At 42.0% G+C, this 23,308-nt stretch overlaps 1 protein-coding gene across 2 annotated transcripts in view; it reads right to left on the minus strand.

Annotated features, from left to right (window-relative positions):
- rab31 (RAB31, member RAS oncogene family) overlaps positions 1–22,888 on the minus strand; it is a 79,289-nt gene extending 56,401 nt beyond the window's left edge. The window contains exons 1-3 of one of the 2 annotated variants that reach the window (XM_043687759.1): positions 22,619–22,888; positions 8,549–8,628; positions 8,368–8,449 (exon numbers count right to left, since the gene is read on the minus strand). In XM_043687759.1, the coding sequence (XP_043543694.1) occupies positions 8,368–8,449; positions 8,549–8,628; positions 22,619–22,657 (201 nt within the window). In that variant the 5' untranslated portion in view covers positions 22,658–22,888. The remainder of the gene's footprint in view (positions 1–8,367; positions 8,450–8,548; positions 8,629–22,618) is intronic. The other variant, XM_043687758.1, reaches the window with a different exon arrangement.
- Positions 22,889–23,308: the final 420 nt, after the last annotated feature.

The raw sequence follows: 23,308 nt of genomic DNA on the forward strand, positions 1-23,308 counted from the left end.
TCCTGACTCCTGTCTGGCTGAGTCATTGTAGATCACAAAGGCACTGATTGGCACAGTGAGTTAGCACTGAGTTGGCTGCGCTTTTTCTGTTCAGGAGCTTTGGACATCAAGGGCTGGGCAAGGCTTTATTGCCTGCCCGTAATTGCCCTTTGACAAGAGGATGGTCAACTGTCTTCTTGAACATCTGCAGCCCTGGGGGTGTTGGGATAGCTACAGTGCCTTTAGGAAGGGAATTCCAGGATCTGATCTAGTGAAGGGTTCGTGATATATTGCCAAGTCAGGATGGTGAGTGGCTTGGCGGGAACTTTGAGATGTGCTGTTCCGATGTATCTGAAGCACTTGTCTTTCCAAATGGTGGAGGCTGCCTTTTGGAAGATTTGAAATTTTATCTTAATACTAAATCAAAATTTCCTTTCGCCTCGTGGAAAGGTAATGAAATTAGTTTCAAACAAAGCCAAAACTGATTTTAGGGAGTATAAACTATAACATGAAACAGATCATACTTTGGGGGAATTAGCTATTTGTCCTAACCAGTATGACCTTTTCTGTCACAATTGGAGATATTTCTTTCTGAGTGTTTGTTTCAGTTCTACTGCCATGGCAAAATTGATTTACCGCTTCCTCAATCTATACATTGCCATCAGCGTTGAAGCTTTTGGTCCTTAGCAAAACAAAACAAGTGCACAGCATAGAGTTGAGCACACCAGATTAAAAAGTTAAATCCGTGAATTTCAGTCTGTCTTGAGCACTCTAGTCAGGCTACCTGATTTAGGATTTCAAATCAAGCTGCCAGTGTCTCTCAGAAGAGCCCTAACTTCAAACTGAGGTTTACTTAAAAATGATAAGTATAAGCAAGTTAATCCAAGACAATGGACTGCCTAGACAAGGTTTGCAGATGTGTTACAGGATAAAGTTCAGAGTTTCAGATATTCCTGATCTCGATGACAATAGTGGAAAACAAAGTTGGAAGAGTGGTCAGTTCACTCACAGCATAGAGAATGTGAACTTCTAAAATGGAAATGGAATCATTGCATTCCCTTATGTTCCTTTCTCCAATGTTTTTAAAGACAGATATTCAAAAGCTGTTGATGAATTGAATCACACAACAATGGAATGTGGATATTTATCTTTATATTTTTCCACACAATGAACTTCCCATCTGAAAGTGGGCCATTCAAAGAAATATTCACAAAGGGGGTTTTCTGTTCTTCCCTTCTATCTGACTGTACTACCTCCCACCATTGCCGCATCGTCAAATCCCACAGCTCCATCCCAACTTCAGGATAAGTCAAGATGGACGTTACCTCAGCAAACTATTGGATGTCAGTTAACAAGTGGCTTCTGTCTGAGTCACACTAACAGAACTGTGACTGCAGGTCAGTGACCTGCCCTTGCAATTAGGAAATGGTGGATGAAAACCTCTTGTAAAAGGAAGTGAAAACTGAAATAAATCATCTTTCAGATGTTTTTGCATGAAACAGTGCTGTTATGGACCAACCATAGGCCCCTCAAAATATTTGAAGAAGGTAGCTTAGGCAAAACAGAATTGATTTAAACACTACAGTTGAAACACAAACAAAAGAAAGCAGAACTTAGAGTAACTTAATTAGAAAATTTAACCGATCTGATAGAGTACCTATTACTAATTAACCATACCAATGTAGTAACATCCCATAAAGACACTCTTTGGTAAATTCAGGCACAGATTCTTACAGGCAGGAGGGAACAACATCCAGAGAGGGATTTCAGAAGAAATCAGAGGAATTCTTTACTGAAGCTTGCAACTCTTCTGAACTCACACATTTTTTGACTGCTACAGCTCAAAAAAAACTATAAAGCCTAAACTTGAAGAACTGGCCATTCCCCTTCATTTGTTAAATTGTTTTATAAAAAAACCTAAAGGTCTTTTAAACCTAGAGTCTTCAGCATCTCTGCCTTTACAACCCCTCTTCAAAAAAAAACAAATCATAAGGGGCATAGATAGGGTAAATAGACAAGGTCTTTTCCCTGGGTCCTGCTGGACACACTTTCCTCATTCCTGAAGAAGGGTTCATGCCCGAAACATCGATTCTCCTGCTCCTTGGATGCTGCCTGACCTGCTGCGCTTTTCCAGCAACACATTTTCAGCTCTGATCTCCAGCATCTGCAGTCCTCACTTTCTCCTTAGAGGGGTATGGGCCAAGTGTTGGCAAATGGGACTAGATTAATTTGGGATATCTGGTCAGCATGGACAAGTTGGACGGAAGGGTCTGTTTCTGTGCTGTATATCTCTATGACTCTAAAGTCACCTTTTCAAAGTGACAGCATCTTCACAATGCTCACATCATTACCATATAAAGAACTATCATTTATTTTGTGTCCCTTCAAAATACACTATCAAGCATTTGACACCTGCCATTTTTTCCACTATTATCAGTAATTTGTACTTCCATTTCTTGCTTGACGGTTTGCTCTGGTTGCAATAACTTCACCCCCAAGTCTGGAAAGGTCAGCTCTAAGCACCATAAATCCTAAATCAGAGCATCAAACAAGACCACATTTCCATTCCTTACCCCATTCCTTTGGGCATAATTCAGCCAAAAGGAGTGAAAAATGTTAAACACAAATTGAACTCAGCACAAATCAAGATTCTACTGAGTATGCTAGGTTTTAAATAAAAATCAGTATAGAAGCGGGCCCTGCCAGGGATTAATTCACCACCATTAGAAATTTCTGCTAATTATACCCATTTGAAGGTCTTTGAGAAGATGTTAAAATTTAAAATAGTTATTTTGAGCTCAGAGATACAACTATCCAAATTTCAAAATTCTGTGAACTTTTCTTTAAATGAACAAACTGGCTGTTGTATACCAATACAACTATCACATTGCTCTTAAGATTTTTTTTCCAAAAATCAGCTGGAGTTGTTTCTGGCATAACCTTTTTGAGGCATCAGGGATCTTGTCATCTGGCTTGAGAACTGGTAAGGGAGCTGCATTGATTCTGCCAAGGAAGGGCTACCATACCTCATGCCAATCAGCCAGTAGTGGGCCTACATCTGGATGTTTTGACCAGTGAAAGAAAATTCTCCCCTAGTGTCACAGGAGACCCAGGGCTAAATATTCTGTCATTTTTGGTGGTGGGGAGGGGAGCATTTCTCCGTTAGGGGTCATGGAGAGACAAGATGCAGGGATTCAGAAGTATGAGCAGTAGGTAGGCTCCCCTGTGCCCCATACCCAATCCCTTCAGGCACCAAGTCCAGTTTTGCATGTCGCATGGCAGCAAGTCCGCCTGCAGCTGGGTTAATCCCAACAGGAGACTGATGCCCTCAAGTGGTCTTTAATTGACCACTCACAAGGGCCTCAAATAGCAGCATGGCTGGAAGGCTGACCATGTTCTTCCCAAACCGAACTTAATCCAGGTGGAGCCAAGAAGGTAGCAGGGCTCTGGGTGTCCCCTTCCTGCCTCCCAACCCAGTATCTCCAAGTGCAGTAGATTCCACATTCAAATTGGGTTACTCACAGCTCATGGTTTCACACAGTTTGTTCCTTGTTACGATTAAAGCCTATTTTCAGCCACATGAATCAATCAGCAGCAAGTTCCCCTTCTTAATAATATCAAGGATTTTAAAAAAATCTCTGCTACATCATTACATTTTTAAAATAGTGCCACATCACACTGGTTTATGACATTTTTAGTCTTCAGCTCAAGTCTCTAGAAAGGGGCTTAAAGCCACAAGTTGCTGACTGAAAAGCAAGATTGCTGGCAGAAAGCTAAGTCTCAATGGGTACCTTCATTTGAACACTATACCGTTTCTATATGCTGCACAGTTTGAGTTTAAGAGGAATTTAAAATCAGAACTTTAGACATACTGTTGGATAAATAGGTTGACATTCTGTCTAACGAATTATAAAAGCACATCTCCTTGAAACATGTTTTATTATTGAACTAGGAACAAGATTAAAGTTTTTCAAAGGACCATTTGGCAACTTGTTTGTTTGGAATATTCTTCATGTGATAACATCACATTCGATGAATACTTTGGCCAAGAAATGAAAACGACGATTGCCAAAGATGACATCATGAAAACAGGGCCCAGAGTCTACAGAGAAACATCAAAACATTGGCAAATCGGCTAAGGGAAGACATGAATCTCTGTCAGTGATCAAAAGGGAGCTTGTACAATGATTTGTTTTGGCAGATCCCCACAGACACAATGCTGTGAGGTAGAGAAAACCACAACATGACATTGTTTCAGAACACCAATCGATTACCTGGATTGGTCTGAATATGTCACCAACCTTTTAAGGGAACACTATGTGCACACTTGGTTCACAAGTTTACTAAACAACCAGCTGAGTGGAGGGAAGGAAAGAAAAGGAGTAAACCCTCCATAGGACACATCCTATTACCTCATGGGACGTCCTGCTCCATGTGTTCAAAGATCTGTGGCCGGAGAATTAGCCTGTTCAGTCACTTGGAGACCCATGGCAGAAACCCCTGACCCTGAGTAGACACCATCGCAATGAGGATAGGGAATAAACAGTCTGGAGAATGGAGCAGACGAGCTCAGCTGACAGGTTCCTGCTGTTGTTATTAAATTAATGAGATTATGAGCTCTGGACTTGTTCTCTTTCCCATTTTAAATGGAAGAATCACATTAGTATATGTATCAGACATTCTGCTCCATCTTGCCAATTTTTTTTTAAGAACATGGATAGACCAGGACTTTCAGCCTCCCTAATTTGATTTGTTTGTTTAACTCTTTGTTTCCACCTTAAATGAGCCCCTCAGATTGTTTTCTTCTTCGAAAGTCACTTGAGATTCCCTAACAAAACCCGCACGTTCCCTTGCAGGTCGTACACTGTGCTGACTCGGAACAATATTGATGTTCTTAGTATTTGATATTGGGTCAAAATCCTGGATCCTCCTTCCTAGCAGCATATCGCTGAACGATGTTGACTGCAGTGATTTGAGGAAGTGGCTCATTATCACCTTCTTTAGGGTAATTAAGAATGAGCAATAAATTCTGTCCTACCTAGTGATGGAACCTGATGGAGAAGCGAAACTTTACTCAGGCGAAGTAATTCCGCAGTTCTGACAAAGTGTCATGTCAGTCTTGAAACGTCAGCATCTCTCTCTCCCTCTCTCTGTACAGATGCTGCCAGACCAGCTGAATTTCTCCAGCACTTTCTATTTTCGATTCAGATTTGTAGTATTCCTGTTATCTTTTCACTGACATTATCTATGAGTTTCTTTTCTGCATCTTTTGTGGTCCTATCCAAATCCTGATTTTGCTTTGGTTAATACTATTTGTTTTCATTTTCCTTGATTTCATTGCTCCTTTTCTCTTTATCATTTTTTTGTCAAACCTATTTTCTAACCTCTTCATATTCTCTTCTGATATGCTTTCTTTGATTGCTTGTGTACTTCTCATCAATTTCCATTTTATCTTTACATCTTTGTTCATCTTGGTGTTTTATTACTGAATCATATCAGAATCCCCACAGTATAGAAGCAGGCAATTCAGTCCAACGAATCCACACTCCCCTCCAAACAGCATCCCACCCTGACCCACTCCCCTACCCGATTTCTGTAACCCTGCTTTTCCCATGGTTAATCCATCCAACCTGTACATCCCTGGGAAATTCAGCATGGCCAATCCACCTAACTTGCACATCTTTGCACTGTGGGAGGAAACGGGAGAACCCAGAGGAAACCCAGGCAGACATGGGGAGAATGTGCAAACTTCACACAGACAGTCGCCAGAGGGTGGAATTGAACTCAGATCCCTGGCACTGTGGGGAAATAGTACTAACCACTGAGCCACTGTGCCACCCTACTACTGTTATTGTATAGTTTTTAAACAAATATCTTTAAGTAAATTTTTTCTTGATCATCACTCTAAGTATTATTTGCCATTACTGTTTGATCTCTCTGTTTACCAATCGTTTCTCCCAGTCTAACCTCCCAAGTTCCATGCTCAACTCAAGACGATTATTTTTCCAGTCTACTTCTTTGACCCTTCTATTACAGATATCATTGTGAATATTTTAGACTAGACAGAAATTACATCACAATGCAACTGGAAAATGAGCCATCATTAATCCTTCACTAAAAGTGGTTTACCTTGTCTTGAAACTCATTGCAATTTCTGGGATGTAGCTGTGTGCAATTTGGTTGGCACTATTCCCTCCATCACAACAGTGATTGCATTTCAAGAATATTTTAATATTTGTAAAGCTCTTTAGGACAGCCCCTGAGGTCATAAAAGGAAACACATTGTGATACCCCTGTGTGTTTTACTTAATTAAGAGTCAAGTTTGCATTTCATGCTTTCAAGTGGAACCAGGGGATTTTTTTTTCAGTACTATATATAATTGATCTTATTTGGTACAAGAATAGCAAACTAACTATTTATTTTTGTTTGGTGATCAGAGTCAGCGGTCTACCCGGCCTCAAAAACTTGTAATCTAGCTTTCTTCCCTCAACACTAGGCTGTTTCCTTCTGAAGAGATTAAAAAGCTCTAAGGTACAGTCTCATCATTTGTTGTCCATTCCTAATTGCCCTTCAAAAGATAATGGTGAGCTGCCTAGTTGAACTACTGCAATCCATTTGAGCAGGTACATTCACAATGTTGCTGTCAAGGAAGGTCTAGGATTTTGGTTCTGTAATATGGAAGGAATGGTAAAATAGGGTCAAGTTAGGATTAAGTTTGTGGATTGGAGAGGAACCTGAAAGTGGTGATGCTCCCATGTGTCTGTTCTCCTTGTCTTTCTAAGTAGTTGGATCACATGGTTGAGGGGGGGGCTTTTCAATGCAATTAGATGCAATATATAACCACAGCCAGCTATGGGGGAATGTTTTTGGACATTCCTGGAATTATCAATCCTGTCAGTAATTCCTTATGTTCTGGCATTTTGTCCCCTTAGAAAGGACTGAGGGGACAAAGCTACTCTGTTTCATTTGCAGATTTAAGATGCTAAGGGACAGGTCTTGACATTTTCAGCCTATAACATTCATTCCCATAAGGCTTCAGTTCAGACTCAGAGATGTTACATCTACATTCCAGCTACCCTTGAGATACCAAAAGTGATTCTTCTGGACAAGTTGAAGGCAGACAAGTTGATTAAAGTTACACGTCAGTGGAATGATATGAGGTCACGGTAAAGTGGTGGTTATGTTAGAATAATCGAGTCAATATGAGTTGAAATCCTAGAACATGCGAATTAGGAGCTGATATAGGCCATTCGGCCCCACAAACCTGTGCAGCCATTAAATAAACTCACCGTTAGCCTGATAGGAAGTAGGTGGGAATGTGAGGTATGAGCTTTCACCCTCTTCCTCATTAAGAATCTATCCAACACGATCTTAAAAATATTTAAAGACTCTTCTTCCTTCGCCTTTCAGGAAGAGAGTTCCAAAGTTTCACCAGCATCTGTTAAAGGTAATTTCTCCTCATCTCTGTCTTAAATGAGGGAACACTTACTTTTAAAAGTGACCTCTAGTTCCAGTCTCTCCCATAAAAAATACTTTCCACATCCGCCTTGTCGTGACCCCTCAGGATCAGTAAATGTCAGTCCCAAACTGGGATTTACTCTTGCTCTTCTTGGCTGTCGAGGATCTGATCTTCCTCTTAGAAATTTAGAACCACATTGGAATGCCCAAAAATTTGTGCATTCTGCCCACATTCAGGGGCCACAAGTGAAAACTGACTGCGAAATGATTCTTGGAAAAATATTTCAAAAACAAAAATCAGGTATAAACAAGTATGCAACATAATGCACCAACAAAAACACAAATAAAGTAAATGTAACAAGAGGCAACCATTGCTACAAAGTGGAACAAATGTTTTAAGAAGCTGACTCAAAGGTTTGCAAATGGAGAATCGTTTTATTTGATCATGCAACATAAGCAACAAAATAGGCCTCTCCCAAATTGTGCAATCAATTGAAATGCCATAGCAAGCCCACATTAAAAAGATTGTGATATTTCCAGTTGCAAAACCTGTACCATGATAAGGCAGGAACATGATGTTCTGAGCTTGACTGTAGGATCTACATGTATTGTTTAGTGAACTTGCACAAGAGGACAGAAGTCACTCTCCCCTTACTGTCCATGGAAAAGACCAAGCCACTCATTTATAGAAGTCCCCAGTGCCCCAGGAATAAGTGAAACAAAATAAAGTTATCTTTCAGTGAAACAAAACTTTGGCTTCAACTCCAAGTGTTATCGAAACATACAGACTTAGCCCTCATCTAATGCATAATTATATGTGATTCCAACCTACTTACTCACAGTCAGATTTCCCTGGACCTCTGCGAAAACAACAATATACAGTATAGATTTTTTTAAACCACAAAATGAAAACATGCGAAGTTACGTACCCGTTCTTGGCCAGCTGTGTCCCAAATCAGAAACTTATGGAGCTCATTTCCACAGCTCACAGTCTTAGTCATGAATGAGGCACTGGAAATCAGTCCAGAATAGGCAAGATGTTAGTCTCAAAACAATGGAGGGCTAAAACTTTCAGAACAGGAGAAATATTGGAAATCTGCCAGAACTCACCCAATAGTGGGCAGAGTATTGAGATCGAAGGTGTCTTGAACAAATCGGCATACAATGCTCGACTTCCCAACACCAGTATCCTAAAACCATTAAACAAGCAAAGAATTAGATCACAGCATTATTTGGTAAGTCAAAATATTTTTTTTAAAACCTGTTTTACAAAGTTTGCTTCTAGATGAAGCAATCAAACTAGACAGGTCAAACTCCAAACCTCGTTTATATTAAGTGAGTTGCTCTCAGTCTGGTAGAAATGATTATGGAATAATCAAACATTTTTCTTGCTTGCGCTCCTCATTCTTTATTCCCCTCCCCTCTACTGAAGCTAAATGTGACACATCAGCTGAGATGAGCTAACACTGTATGTCTTTTCTTGGTGACATGAGACTGTTCGGTGTCTACAAGGCACAATTCAGGTGCTTATTGGAATTCTCTCGACTTGCCTGGATGGGTTCAGCTCCTACACTGAAAAAGCTTGACACTATAAGCCCACTTAACCAGCACCCCATCCCCCTCTTATTCATCAATGCACAGTGGCAGGAGTGTTTTCAAACCTCACTGGGATGACGCACTGGAAATCAAGCCCTATTATTCTTGGAGTCGTCATAATCATAAAAGAGTTGAAAAAGTACACAGAGCTCCTCAAATTACCATCCTTTCAGACTCAGAGTGACTGAAAGCACAGACCAGGTTCCTGTACTTTATGCGAATTATTAGTACTATAACAAGCGTATAAATTGTAACTACAGATAAATAATTATGATTAATTAATAAATAAAGAATCCTGTGAATATATAAGTTTAGGCTGTATATACTCCACTTCCTGCACATATACAGATGGAAAAAAAATGGTCTGATGGATGGAGGGAAAGACTGGGAATACAGCTCCCTGTTCACAGGGTTTACTTGCACTTGCTTCCAGAAAGCACAGAATAGCTGGTCCATAGTTATACACGGTCTTTGACTTTAATCAGTTAAAGTTCACAGCTTACAGCAACTAGAAAGGAGAAATGATTTGGCTCTCTTCAGGCTGCATTTTACTGCAGAGCACAAGCAGCTCCTTTTGCTTCTGATGGTTTTTCCGAAAATATTCCCACCCCAAGTTGATCAGCTACCTAGGAGCCAATACTTATTGGCAGACAGAAGGCCTTTGTCATTGACAACTGGTCACTCGTCCACAAACCAAATAGCTACTTGTTGTCAGTCAAACCTTCATTCTTATAAACCCTTTAATTCCAGCTCATCTACAAACTAGTCTCCCCCACTGCTTGGAGAAAGTGAGGTCTGCAGATGCTGGAGATCAAAGTTGAAACTTTATGTTGTCAGTCAAACCTTCATTCTTATAAACCCTTTAATTCCAGCTCATCTACAAACTAGTCTCCCCCACTGCTTGTACAAGTAACTGTGTAAACAACACTTCCAAAGTATGTTAGATTGCTTGTTTTTAAAAAGCACAGTAGTTCTTCAATAATTCTCAGTTTCTTAAATCAGTTCTTTTCCCATTTCATCCCACAATCAAAAATATAAAGAAATAAGTCTGTCCAGTGCACACAATGTACAAGGTGCACTGCAGCAACTCACTATGGCTCCTCTAACAGCACCTTCTAAACCTGGGACCGAGAAGGCTAAGGACAGCAGACATGTGGGTACACTACTATCTGCAAGTCAAGCACCATCCTGACTTGGACCGAAGTACTTCAAGAAGGCAGCTCAGCACCACCTTCTCCAGGTCAGTTAGAGATAGATAATAAAGGCTAGCCTAGCCAGTGACACACATATCCTGTGAACAAATAAAGAAAAGAACTTGGATGCTCATTGAAAGTAGCCATATTGGGTCAAGTTGGATGTAGCCTCTCTTTCTTTGTGAGCAGAACATAACTGGGCAATTTTTCACATTGTTGGGTAGATGCCAGGGTTGTAGCTATTCTGGAACAGCTTGTCTAGGGACATACTATGTTCTGGAGTGAAAGTCTTCAGTGCTATGACCAGACATTGTCAGGGCTCACAGCCTGTGCAGTGTCCAGTGCCTCATTCTTTGACAGCACACGGAGTGAAAAATATTGCCTGAAGACTGTCATCTGTGATGGTGGGGACCACTTGAGGAGGCCAAGATTGATCATCGATTCGGCACTTCTGGCTGAAGATGGATGCAAATGCTTCAGGCTTATCTTTTGCACTGATGTGATGGACTCCCCAATCATTGAGGAATGGGAAATTTGTGAGGCCTCCTCTTCCAGTGAGTTATTGAACCGCCCACCACCATTCACGACTGGACATAGCAAGACCGATTTGCTGGTTATGGAATTTCTAAACTCGTCCAGCACTTGCTGCTGATGCTGTTTGGCGTACAAGTCACCAGTTTTGTAGCTTCATCAGATTGGCACTTTATTTTCAGGAATTCCCAGTGCTGCTCCTGGCATGCCCTCCTTATTGAAGTGCAGGTGGATTTTCAAAATGAAATTACAACTTCAATAACTCCACAAAGACATGAAGATTTTTATGAACTATTTCTGTAAGATGAACAGTCTCAAGACATTGTATTAATTATTAGAATATATTACATGTATTTCCAAACACGGCTGAATCATAGGTCAGGGCTACAGTCAGTAGCACTCAGCAGAAGTGCCCTCGACACCTATATAGACAACCATCAGATCCGAACGTAAAGATCACACTGCAGAGAATGGCAAGAGTGATTCTAAAACTAGACAACAGCATAAAAGTGGTGACAATGTTTCAGCCACCTGTTCATTTTGCATCCGAATGATTGTCAGTTTTCTTTCAGATGTCCGGCCTCTTCAACTGTACTTCAGAATGAACCATATACGGACTCTATCATCTGTGGGGCAAATGATGCTCCACAGGATGGCTAGATGGGTCATTTGGAGGTCCACCTCGATGTTCCCGTTCAATTCTCTCAATGTGATCAGTGCTTTCCTGAATGACACTTCTCTATTTTGTTTCTTCGCATGCTAGGGACTCCCATACATAGCTGGATATGTTTGACCTCTTCAGGAATGCACTGAGGATATCTGTCAAATGTTTCTGCTGTCATCCTGGACATCTCAATGAATTCTGAATGAAGCAATTGATTCAGGAGTCTAGAGTCATATGGTTGACTGTCCTGCTCTATTGAACAGGTTTTGAGTGATTCGTAGCTCAAGGCAGCATAGGTTGGCTTTGGAGATGATGGTTATGTTGAGTACATCTGAGCTTGAAGATCACTGTTGCTTCAGAAACCATCCTTAAGTTTGAGATTCTGGTCTTTCCCTCAGTCAGTCAAAAGACTGAACTGGCACATCAGAGAGATACATTGACAATGAAATTCACCATTGCCTCCATCAAGAGGAGATTCCCAAATATGGAAAAAGTCCATATTTCTAAGGCTTTTGTTGTTGATCCATATCTTTGTCCTTGTCTAAGCCACGTTGAACTCAGGTACTTCCAAAGGGACAATACGATTTGAACCAAGAACAGCTGAGCAATGCCATTCCATTTCAATTTCAGTCTGTTCCTTAAAAGTAAGCACTTGGCTTTCTTTCAGAATGACCAGGACTGAAATTGCAATGACTGGTTTTGAAAATGACATTCTGCGAATATAATGTATACCTTTTTTCCTCAACATGACTGATTTACTACAAAGCTTTGCAAAGTGCCGAAAGTGTTTTGTGTCTGTCAATTCTTTTAAGGATGAAAAGTAGCATGGAGGTAGCAACAGCTCTCTCTCAAAATAGAACTCGGGCACAGCAACCCATTACAATTTTTAAAAATGCACTGTCACAGACTGACCATCGTAGACAGAAAGAGCAAAACTGAGAATCCAGCTGAAAAAATAATAAATGTAAGTGAACAGGAAATATCCTGAATTTGGCTTACTACCAATTTCGGCATCTCATCGTCATTTCGAAATTTGTGGCTGCTTTCTGCACAGTTTGCATTTAAAAGAAATGTATATATTTTCGGGAACTTGCCAATGAGTGGCTTCTTTGAAGCAGAATTACAGCCTTCATGTTTTACTAGTATTCATAGAATAGTAGTATTTGGTGAAGTGAAAGACACACACACACACACACACACACTAAGGTAGCCAGGCTGAATGGCATGAGGCTAATGATGGGATGGCAACATTGTCAATTGCGATGTTTATAGTATATCATTTATAAGCCAACTCTCAGCAACCCAACTCATTTCACTCATTTTCCTGACTTCTCTTCGGAAACATTATCTAATTCTCTTTTGAAGGGCTAGATTGAACTTGTCTCCACCATGTTCTCAGACAATATATTCCATATCCTAACCACTCCAAGTCTAGAAGCGTTTCCCTCATGTCATCATGGCTTCTTCTGGTCATCACCTTAAATCTGTGCCTTCTGGTTCTCAATCCTTCTGCCTGCCAATAGCAATTGTTTTCTCACCTACTTTGTCCAGACCCTGTATGGTTTTCCACACTTCGAACAAAGGTCCTCTTCATCTTCCCTATCCAAGAAGCTTCCACCCACAGAGCTGAAGTTCCTCAACCGTGGGCCCTATCCTGTCAGTCTTTTCTGTACCCTCTCCAAATCTTCCTTAAAAAAATGATCAAAGATGCTCGAAGGCCTCATTTATAAAAGCCAAGAGTCTGTATGTTTTATTTGGTACATTCTTAACCCTATCTGCCACCTTTATATAGACTGTAAAACCATAAGATACAGGAGCAGAATTAGTCATTCGGCCCATCAGTTCTGCTCCACCATTCAATCATGGCTGATATGCTTCTTCAGGAGAAAGTGAGGACTGCAGATGCTGGAAATCAGAGTCAAGAGTGTGGTGCTGGAAAAGCACAGCAGGTCAGGCAGCATCCGGGGAGCAGGGGGAATAGATGTTTCGGGCAAAAGCCCTTTATCAAGGATGAGATTGTGGGTCGGGGAACTGAGAGATAAATGGGAGGGGCGTAGGGTTGGGGGAAAGGTAACTGAGAATGCAATAGGTAGGTGAAGGTGAGGGAGAAGGTGATAGGTCAGAGAGGAAGGTGGAGCGGATAGATGGGAAAGGTGATGGACAGGTCAAGAGGGCAGTGCCGAGTTGGAAGCTTGGGACTGGGATAATGTTGGGGGCGCGGGGGGAAGGGAAATGAGGAAACTAGTGAAATCCACATTGATCCCATGTGGTTGCAGGGTCCCAAGGCAGAATATGTGGTGTTCTTTCTCCAGGCACCAGGTGCTAAGGGTTTGGCAATGGAGGAGGCCCAGAATCTGCATGTCTTTAGTAGAGAGGGAGGGGAAGTTGAAGTGTTCAGCCATGGGACGGCGGGGTTGGTAGGTGCGGGTGTCCCAGAGATGTTCTCTGAAACAATCAGCAAGTTGGTGCCTTGTCTCCCTGATGAAGAGGAGACCACATCGGGTGCAACAGATATAGGAGATGACATTGGCGGTGGTTTGAGTAAATTGCTGTCAGATGTGGAAGGATCCTTTAGGGCCTTTGATGGAGATGAGAGGGGAGATGTGGGCATAGGTTTTGCACTTCCTGCGGTGGCAAGGGAAGTTACTGGGAATGGGATGTGGGCTGGATAGGTTGTGTGGATCGAACGATAGAGAGACTTATAGGGGTGGGGAGGGAAATATATCACGGACCCCCAGAGATATATTTCCCTCCCCACCCACATCAGCATTCAAGAGACCATTCCCTCTGCGTCTCCCTCATCAGATCCACGCGCCCCCATCAGCCCACACACTACTCCCAGCATCTTCCCCGACACAGCAGCAAGTGAAAAACCTGCACTCATACCTCCCCCCCTCATCTCCATCCAAGGCGCCAAAGGATCCTTCCATATCCGACAAAAATTTACCTGTACCTCCGCCAATGTCATCTACAGTATCCATTGCACCCGATGTGGTCTCCTCTACACTGGGAACTTGCGGATCGTTTCAGAGAACATCTCTGGGACACCTGCACCAACCAACCCCATCACCCCTGGCTGAACACACACTCCGCCAAGGACATGCAGATCCTGCGCCTCCTCCATTGCCAAACCCTTACCACCCGACGCCTAGAGGAAGAACACCTCATATTCCGCCTTGGGACCTGCAACTACACGAGATTTAATCAGTTTCCTCATTTCCCCTCCCCCACATTATCCCAGTTCCAAGCCTCCAACTCAGTACTACCCTCTTGACCTGTCCATCACCTTTCTCATCTATCCCTATCATCTTCTCCCCCACCTTCATCTACCTATCGCATTCTCAGCTATCTTCCCCCCAACCCTACATCCCTCCCATTTATCTCTCAGTGCCCCCGGCCCTCAAGCCTCATTCCTGATGAAAGGCTTATGCCTGAAACGTCGATTCTCATACTCCTCAGATGCTGCATGACCTACTGTTCTTTTCCAGCACCACATTCTCGACTCTGATGTACTTCTTAATCCAATTATCCTGCCTCCTCCTCCTCCCCCTGCTACTGTTGATCCCCTTACCAATGAATGTCTTAAAGCCATTCATTCAATTATTCCCTCACATAATGCCAGGTCCTAAGTTGCTGTTTCCCTTTTAGAACTTGACCATTAGCCTCCCGCATTGGCCTTCCTGCTGCCTTTCAATGGAGATTGCTTTCTCAGCATTGGTAATAGGAGATCAATTACAAACTGGGCACTATGTGACATCTCTACTATTCAACACAAACAATTCAGGAAAGACTAAGAGGAGCAAAGGATTGCACATGCTGGGAAAAGAATAAATTTCAACAGTAAACAATGTAATGAGTCCTCATACAACACAGTAGAGGAGCAGGAAGCCAGGAAGAGAAGCAGGAGAAACAAGCTGACATAATATTTATCCTAACTTTCAATTCACATGTCTCAGAGTACATAGAGCAGTGCTGATGGAAGCAATACTTGCTTTACAGTCTACTAAAATCAAACTTGCTGAGTTGTAACTAAACAAATGCTATTGGAAAGAAACAACAAGAGGGGAAAAAAGAAAATATTGGTATTCTGCTCGTCCTTGGAAATTGTCCAAATTAGATAAGATGGAGCCTCATTTCTAAATGTTTTGTGTCCATTTATAGGATCAAGTCAGCATGTACTGCCCATCCCTAGCTGCCCTTCAGAAGATGCTAATGACCTGCCTTCTTGAACCACTCTAGCCTATGGGATGTAGCTCGACCCACAATGCCTTCAGGGAGGGAATTCCAGGATGTTAATATAGTGACAGTGAAGGATAGATAACATACTCCTTGAGACCACACTCGGTCAAATGCGGATTTGATGTCAAGGGCTGTCACTCTCACCTCACCTCACCTCTAGAATTCAGCTCATTTGTTCATATTTAAACTAAGACTGTAATAAGGTCAGGAACTGAGTGGTCCAGCTAGAATCCAAACGGAGTATCAGTGTGTAAAGTAGCCATATGAATATATAAATTAGGAGCAGGAGGAACATCAGTCAGTCCTTTAAGCCTGCTCTGCCATTCAATAAGATCCTGACTAATCTGATTTTAACCCAAATCCACAAGCCAGAGTATTCCCAAAAGCCTTTCACCCCTTTGTTTATAAAGAATCTATCTACCGGTGCCTTAAAAATATTCTGCATCTATTGCTTTTTGAGGAAGAGAGCTCAAATTTGAGAGAGAAAACATTTCTCCTCATTTCTGTTTTAAATGGGTGACCCCTAATTTTTAAACAGGATCTTTTGTTGGTTCTGTAAACGACCCCTTTCATCACTTTACTGTTTGACCCAGCTGGCTTCATCCTTCTTTTCATATGCAGGACATACCTGGGCAATCTTCACATTGTTAGGTAGATGCCAGTGTTGTAGCTGCACTGGAATAGCTTGGTTAAGGGGTGCAGCAAGTTCTGGGGAACAAGACTTCAATACTATTGCTGGAATGTTGTCAGGGCCCATAGCTTTTGCAGTATTCAGCATTTCCAACTGTTTCTTGATACCACGTGGAGTGACTTAAATTAGTTAAGGCTAGACAACTGCTGCATAATGTAGTGAAAGGAAAAGATGGTTCATCCACTCAGCACTTCTGGCTGAAAGTAGACACAAATGCATCAGCCGTGTCTTTTGCACTGATGTGCTGTGATCACTTTGGGTATGGATGCCTGTAAAACATTTATCTTGTTTTAGTTGTTCACTTGTCCACCAGTCACAACCAGATGTGGCAGACTCCAGGGCTCAGATCTGATCTAGTGTTGTGGAATTGCTTAGTTTTCTCTATACTGCATCTGCTGTCTGGCCTCACCAAGTTGTCTCTTCATTTTAAAGTATGCCTCATTTTTCTCTGGCCTGCCCACCTGCACCCTTCATTGAGCCCGCACTGATCTCCTGGCTTGATGGTAATAGTAGAGTGGGGTATATGCCAGACCATGAGGTTGCAAGTTGAGTACAATCCTGCTGCTGCTGATGGCCAGACACCGATGGATGCCAGTTTTGAATTGCTATTTCCATTTCAATTAGCATGGTAATACCACACAACCTGGTGGAAGGTATCCACAATTTGAAGACAGGATTTTGCTTCCACAAGGAATCCATAAAGGTAGTGGTCACTCCTACCAAAACTGTTGTGGAAAAATGCATATGTGACTGGTAGATTGGTGAGGGTGTGGTCAAATAAATAGTCGAGCAATGATATCCTTTGGGGTTCATCCAGTTTAGCCGGTACTAATGGCATTGAGCCACTATTGGTGATGGGCATTGAGGTCTTCCATCCAGAGTATATTCTGTACACCTGCCTCTTCAAAGTGGCACCCAACAACTGTCTTATTAACTTTGAACATCTTTGCCTCCAAGTTTGGCTATAAGGGGCTTCACATACTGGAAACTTAAAGAAAGCTAAGCAAAGATGGAGACTTTCAGTGCAGGGTCAAACTCTGTGGTTTCAGCAAAATGGCCTGTTAATCCCAGGTTTAACCCCTGAAAAAAGGGTGCATAAACTCACTGAAGACATTTTATTGCTGTTCCCTCAGAGAAGATCATGAATAAGTATTGAAAGGAGAATCCAGAATTAACAGGAGCTAGTCTATCCAGATCACTGCAAGACGAAGCTTCCTGGATATACATTTGTACATTCTCATGTCAGATAATACTGAAGCATTGATTGACATGCTATACCATAACAAAGCAGTTTGTTTCTCTTTACTATTTATTTTTAGCATTTGCTTTCTCAACATATTAGCTCTGTAATGATTTTAATTCTGTGCATGCTTTAAATCCACAACTGAGAGTATAGATAAACCATAAACCCACGGTGGGATAACCTTTACAGTGAGTCATCAATTTGTTTTCTTATGATTCATGAGTCAAAATGAGTATCATGTCTGAGTGTGAGTATGTGCGTAAACAAAGGGCAACAAGTATCTAAGCCCCTTTAATCATTCTTCTTTGTATTAGAATATCTTTGAACATAAAGGACTCAGAACTCCACACACAGTAACAGAGAGTCTCGGAGCAGGAGCAGGCTATTCAGCCCTTCAGGCCTGCTCCAACATTCAACATGACAATGGCTGATCCTCTTTCTCAATGTAATATTCTCACTTTCCCCTCATACCCTCTAAAGCCTTTAAAATTGAAAACATTGATCTATTTATTTCTTGTATATATTCACAGCATCGACAGCATGCTGTGGTAAAGAATTCACTGGTTCAGTACATTTGAGTGAAGAAAGTTTTTCTCATGTCAGTCATAAATGGTCTTAAATGGCCAGTTAGGCTGAGATTGTGTCTTGGTGCCATACTGACCAACCAGGGAAAGTATCCTCCTTATATCTAGTCTGTCCAATGCTGTTAGACTTCTTTACCTTTCAATTGGATAACTTCTCATCCTTCTAAACTCTAGCCCAGTTGAACCAATCTCTCCCATGAAGATGGTCCTGCCATCCCCAATATTAACCTAGTGAACCTCCACTGCATTCCTTGCATGGCAAGTACATCCTAGGAATGGAGACCACAGCAGGTCAGGCAGCATCCGAGGAGCAGAATAATCGACGTGCTTATTCCTGATGAAGGGCTTTTGCCCGAAAGTTGAATTTTCCTGCTCCTCGGATGCTGCCTGATCTGCTGTGCTTTTCCAGCACCACTCTAACCTAGACTCACATATAGGATGGACCACTAAGGATTTCTCTCCTGGAACATTAAAGAGGAAAATTTGATTTTATTTACTGGCTTTAAGTTCCACCAACTGCTATGGTGGAATTTGAACATATGTCTCCAGAGCATTTGGTCAGAGTTTTCTGAACGAATGGGCCATTGATATTACCCTTATGCCATTGCCACTCTCCAGCCTGGTGTCTGCAGCATCTGTTGTTTCTACAGTGTCTTAGTCTGAAACATCTCCTTTGCTACAGCAGGTTCTATACTTCAGGTAGACAATGGGCTTGTCAAGGGCCATCACTCACATTCCCTGGATCTCACAATTAGTGTCACATTCTTGCAGCAGGAAAGTTAGGGATGGTTAGATTTCCCGGACAAAGGTTCCACATATTCAACATCTACTTCTTAAAAAGGCATCTACATTTGGCACTGGCAACACATTGGTTTCTGTTTGGAAATATTTTGGTGAGATGAGCCCAACCAGTACATGCCAAGAGGTGGAAGGCAGTTCCCTTTGCGGAGAAGACCCTGGAAGCGATTTTCACAGAAGTGATAATCTTTGGTCTTGTGTCACTCTTCCAAGAGAAAGAATGTTGCAAAAACCGGTCTTCCTCCAATGTAAGGGAGAAATTCACTTACTTTGAACAAGTAAGTTCAACCGTTGTTGCATCATAACAGTGGTTACTAAAGGCTTGCCACTATCACTTACACATGCAAGCATATGCACATACACACAGACACACCCACACACAGATAGCTTCGCAGGTTTTTATTTCTCATGAACACTAACTGAAGACACCTAGATTCTTGAATGACATATCTTCTAGATTCATGATAAAGGTAGGACTGTAACTCGTACTGATTTGCATGCGAGCACATTTTTGTAGAACACAGCTGTTCCAAAGTTGACAAAAACACCAGTTCATCAATTATATGACTTCCTCAAGCTGAGGAAACCACAAGTGTAGGGAAAGGCTGAAAGTTGAAGGTGGGCACTGTAAAGCTCAAATCCATGCTATGCTGGAGTGATGTACACAGATGAGAAATCTTCATCTGCGGACTTGGATCCACTCTTCCATCTTCAGCACCCCTCCCAACCCCACCTCAAAGAATCATTCCTTTATATCAAAACAGAAACTTGAAAATTGTCACTTCATGTCATAATGTGTAGTCTAAGGAGTGTATTGCACATTTAATGAAATGACAGCTGAAGTACTTTTTATGTACATTTGCTGAGGATCTATTGCTCACTGGTTCAGAGAAAAGGGCCCAGCCACTTCAGATCATTTATCAACATCGCCATTGGAAGGGATAGAGTCCAACATTTGTGTTTAACACTGAAGTGACATCATGCACAATGATATCACCCACATGATTGGTGCCAAGGAGAAAGAGGAGTCATGTAGCCATTTAAACATTAAAGCTCACTGGCTCACTGTTATATCTCCTTCATACAAAATACCACCTTGTGATTCAATGGCATGCCCACAACTGAATCCCCTACGATCAACATCCTATGGATTTCCACTAACCAGAAATTGAACTGGACCAACCATCTAAATACCATGGCTTCAAGAGCTGGTCAGCGACTAGGAATTCTATAGGGCTCAGTCACTTCTAATTCCCAGTCCCTGCCCACTACCTACAAGAAGTGATGGAATACATTCTCCACTTAGGTGGATGCATGCACCTTCAACAAGAAGCTCAGCATCATCCAGGATAAAGCAGCATGCTTGGTTGGCACCCTGTCAACTGACTTCCTTTCCTTGAATATGATCACAGTAGCAGCAGTGTTTACCATCTACAAGATGCACGGCAGAGATTCACCAAGGCTCCTTAGACAGCACCCTGCAAACCCATAACCACCACCATCAGGAAGGACAAGGGCAGTTGATACAATGACAACACTGCCACCTGCAAGTTTGTCTCCAAGTCATTTGCCATTTTGATTTGGAAATATATCATCATTCCTTAAGTGTTGCTAGGTCAATATCTAGGAGCTTTCTCTCTAATAACATTGGAGTTCTATCTGCGGCAAATGGACGGCAGCAGGTCAAGAAGGCCATCTTCTCAAGAGAGCTAGGACTCAACAATAATGCTGGCCCAGCCAGCAGCCCCCACATCCTGTGAATGAATAAAAATAACTCACCAATGCTTTCAATAGCACCTTCTAAAACCCACGAACCCTACCACCTAGAAAAACAGAGTCAGCAGGTGTTTGTGAATTCTTCTCCAGTCACAGGCTCCCTCACTTGGAAATGTAACACCTTTTCTTCTATGTCTCTTGGTCAAATCCTTCCTCCCTCCAGGCAATCCCTCCCTAACAGCACTATGGGTGTACCTGCACCACCGCGGGACTGCAATGATTTAATAACAGTAGCCATATACATACAGAACAGAACAGGAGCCTTCCCAAAAGAAGGACTGAAAGCAACTGAGAGAATCACCACCCTCAGCCATCTTAACAATGATTTGAAAGTGGAACTGTTGAAGTCCAAGGGAATGTCACCTCACAGCCAAAGTGGCTCATTAGCAACAATAACATGAGAGTGTGATGGAGCGCATTTCCATGCCTTTGCCAAGGGGAAAGCATGGTTTGTTCCTCTCTTAAAACTGCTATTTACCATGCCCGCATTACATAGAAACATAGGACCTAAACATTTAAAAATTCAGCCCTTCAAACATATTCCACCATTCAACTCAATGGATCACAGTTGATCTGCATTGATAGCAGCTGAAGACATTTCTGTTTAAATTTGTAAGAAAATAGGAATTACTGATGATATCAAATGTTCTTTGACAGTGTATGGTCGTTCAATTCAGCTGGGGAACCGGTAAGTGCAGCTGGATACTATATGCTCATGTTGATTTTTCCAGCCAGCTCCAAGCAGGGAAAGGAGGGCTAACATTTCAAGTCCAGTGACCCTTCTTCAGAAATGGGAGAGTATCCAGCTCTGAAGCAGTTAACTCTGCTTTCTCTCCACAAATGTTGCTGAGTTTCTCCAACAATTCTGTTTTTGCTACTTCTTCATAGTTACCCAGTGAGTAGAAATGACCTGAAACGTAGTACAACCAGTGCAGTGGAAGCAAAGATCAAACATTTCAAAAAGAATTTGGATAGCTGCCTGGGAATATACATTTGTAGGAATATTGAGACAAGGATGGGGGAACTGGACAAGGGTCTCTTTACACAGTGAATGTCACATTGGCAAAACGCAACATAAAGCAAAGTCAAACGGAATAACTACACAGAGGCAATTAAAACAGTTCGTCTTCTTCGCAAAGAGACATTTTGCAGTGACTTCACAACGTAATCTCATTGGAAATACAGGGACCTGTCAGAAACCCTCTCACGGCTCATGTTGTACCCTGAACTCCCTCAGTGCGGATTAGTTCCCTGCGCTCTCAGCAAAGTAGCCCGAATGATTTTAATTTTTCCTGAGTTTGCAGGATCGAGATCTGCAGAGTTCCACTTTTAGCAGCTCAACTGCCATTTCGGACTGGCAGCAAGTTTCTGAGCTGGGTAACGGAGCAAAAGGGGAAGTCTGTGTTAAAAATACAGAGTGTCCCCTGCGCTCCGGGAATTGTATTAAATTGTCTTAAAAGTGATGGGTTTTTTTTGAAATCATGAAGGGGGTAAGGCGAGCTGCTGTCATGCTGCAGGAACAGTGGATGTGGAATTCCTCCTTGGAGACAGCATTCCAACAAATCGCCCGAGAGCAGACGCTGCAATTGTAGGACGGGGGCCAACGGAGAGAGAGAGAAACTTCAGTGTCTGGAAGAATTCAGTCTCCAACAAAACAAAAGCGGCCGTGGATAGACTCGAAACAGCGAGGAATGGCAGAGATGTCGATACCGCCAAACAGCAACACGCACAGACAGAAATCCCGTCTGTAGCCCAGCAGCAAGACACCACCAAGGGAAGTAACGGGCATCTTTTTAAAAACTTCTTTTGTTTTAAAAGAGTACACAGAACTCAAACGGGAAATAAATTCGGTGCATCTTACTCACCCCAAGGAGACAGACTTTCAATTCTCGAATAGCCATCATCAGTTGAAGGGTTGTGTCATGCTATTTGCAGGCTGGGTTGACCCAGTTCGCTGTTCACACGTTACCTCCTATAACCCTACAGGCAGCCAGCTCCCCTCAGAGTGAACGGAAACTTCTGCAATTACTCTCAGCTCTGGATCATCACGTGACACTGAGGCTTCTTCCACAGCCCTGCTCAGAATCCTCTCCCAAATTCACTTAAAATCCCTCATTCCACTTGCAGCACAGCGTCCTTGCTCCACTTCACAGAGCAGAATATCATAACTTCACATCGAGTATCTTCCCTGTACTGCACTTAAAGAGCATTCTTATTAACGTATTAGTAGGTTAACCATTTCCAGTTTTCTTTCTAGCTATTGAAATAAATTATTTTATCGAAATCCTTTACATAAGAAAATAATTCAAAATTCCAAACATGGTAAGAATATAACTAAAGTTTACACTCACGTTATTCATAGGGAACATTACCCAATCATCAGGAATTACAGGTATACCACTCCAGCAACAACAACTTATATTTAGATCAGATCGACATAAAATTGATTCCTGGGCATTTCACAAGACTGCTATCAAATAAAACTTAACACCAAGCCCACGTGGGGAAATCTTGGAATAAATGGGGAAAAGTTCAGTCAAATGGAAAGGAGTTAT

This window comes from Chiloscyllium plagiosum, chromosome 4, assembly GCF_004010195.1.
Source record: "Chiloscyllium plagiosum isolate BGI_BamShark_2017 chromosome 4, ASM401019v2, whole genome shotgun sequence".
Taxonomy (NCBI): Eukaryota; Metazoa; Chordata; class Chondrichthyes; order Orectolobiformes; family Hemiscylliidae; genus Chiloscyllium; species Chiloscyllium plagiosum.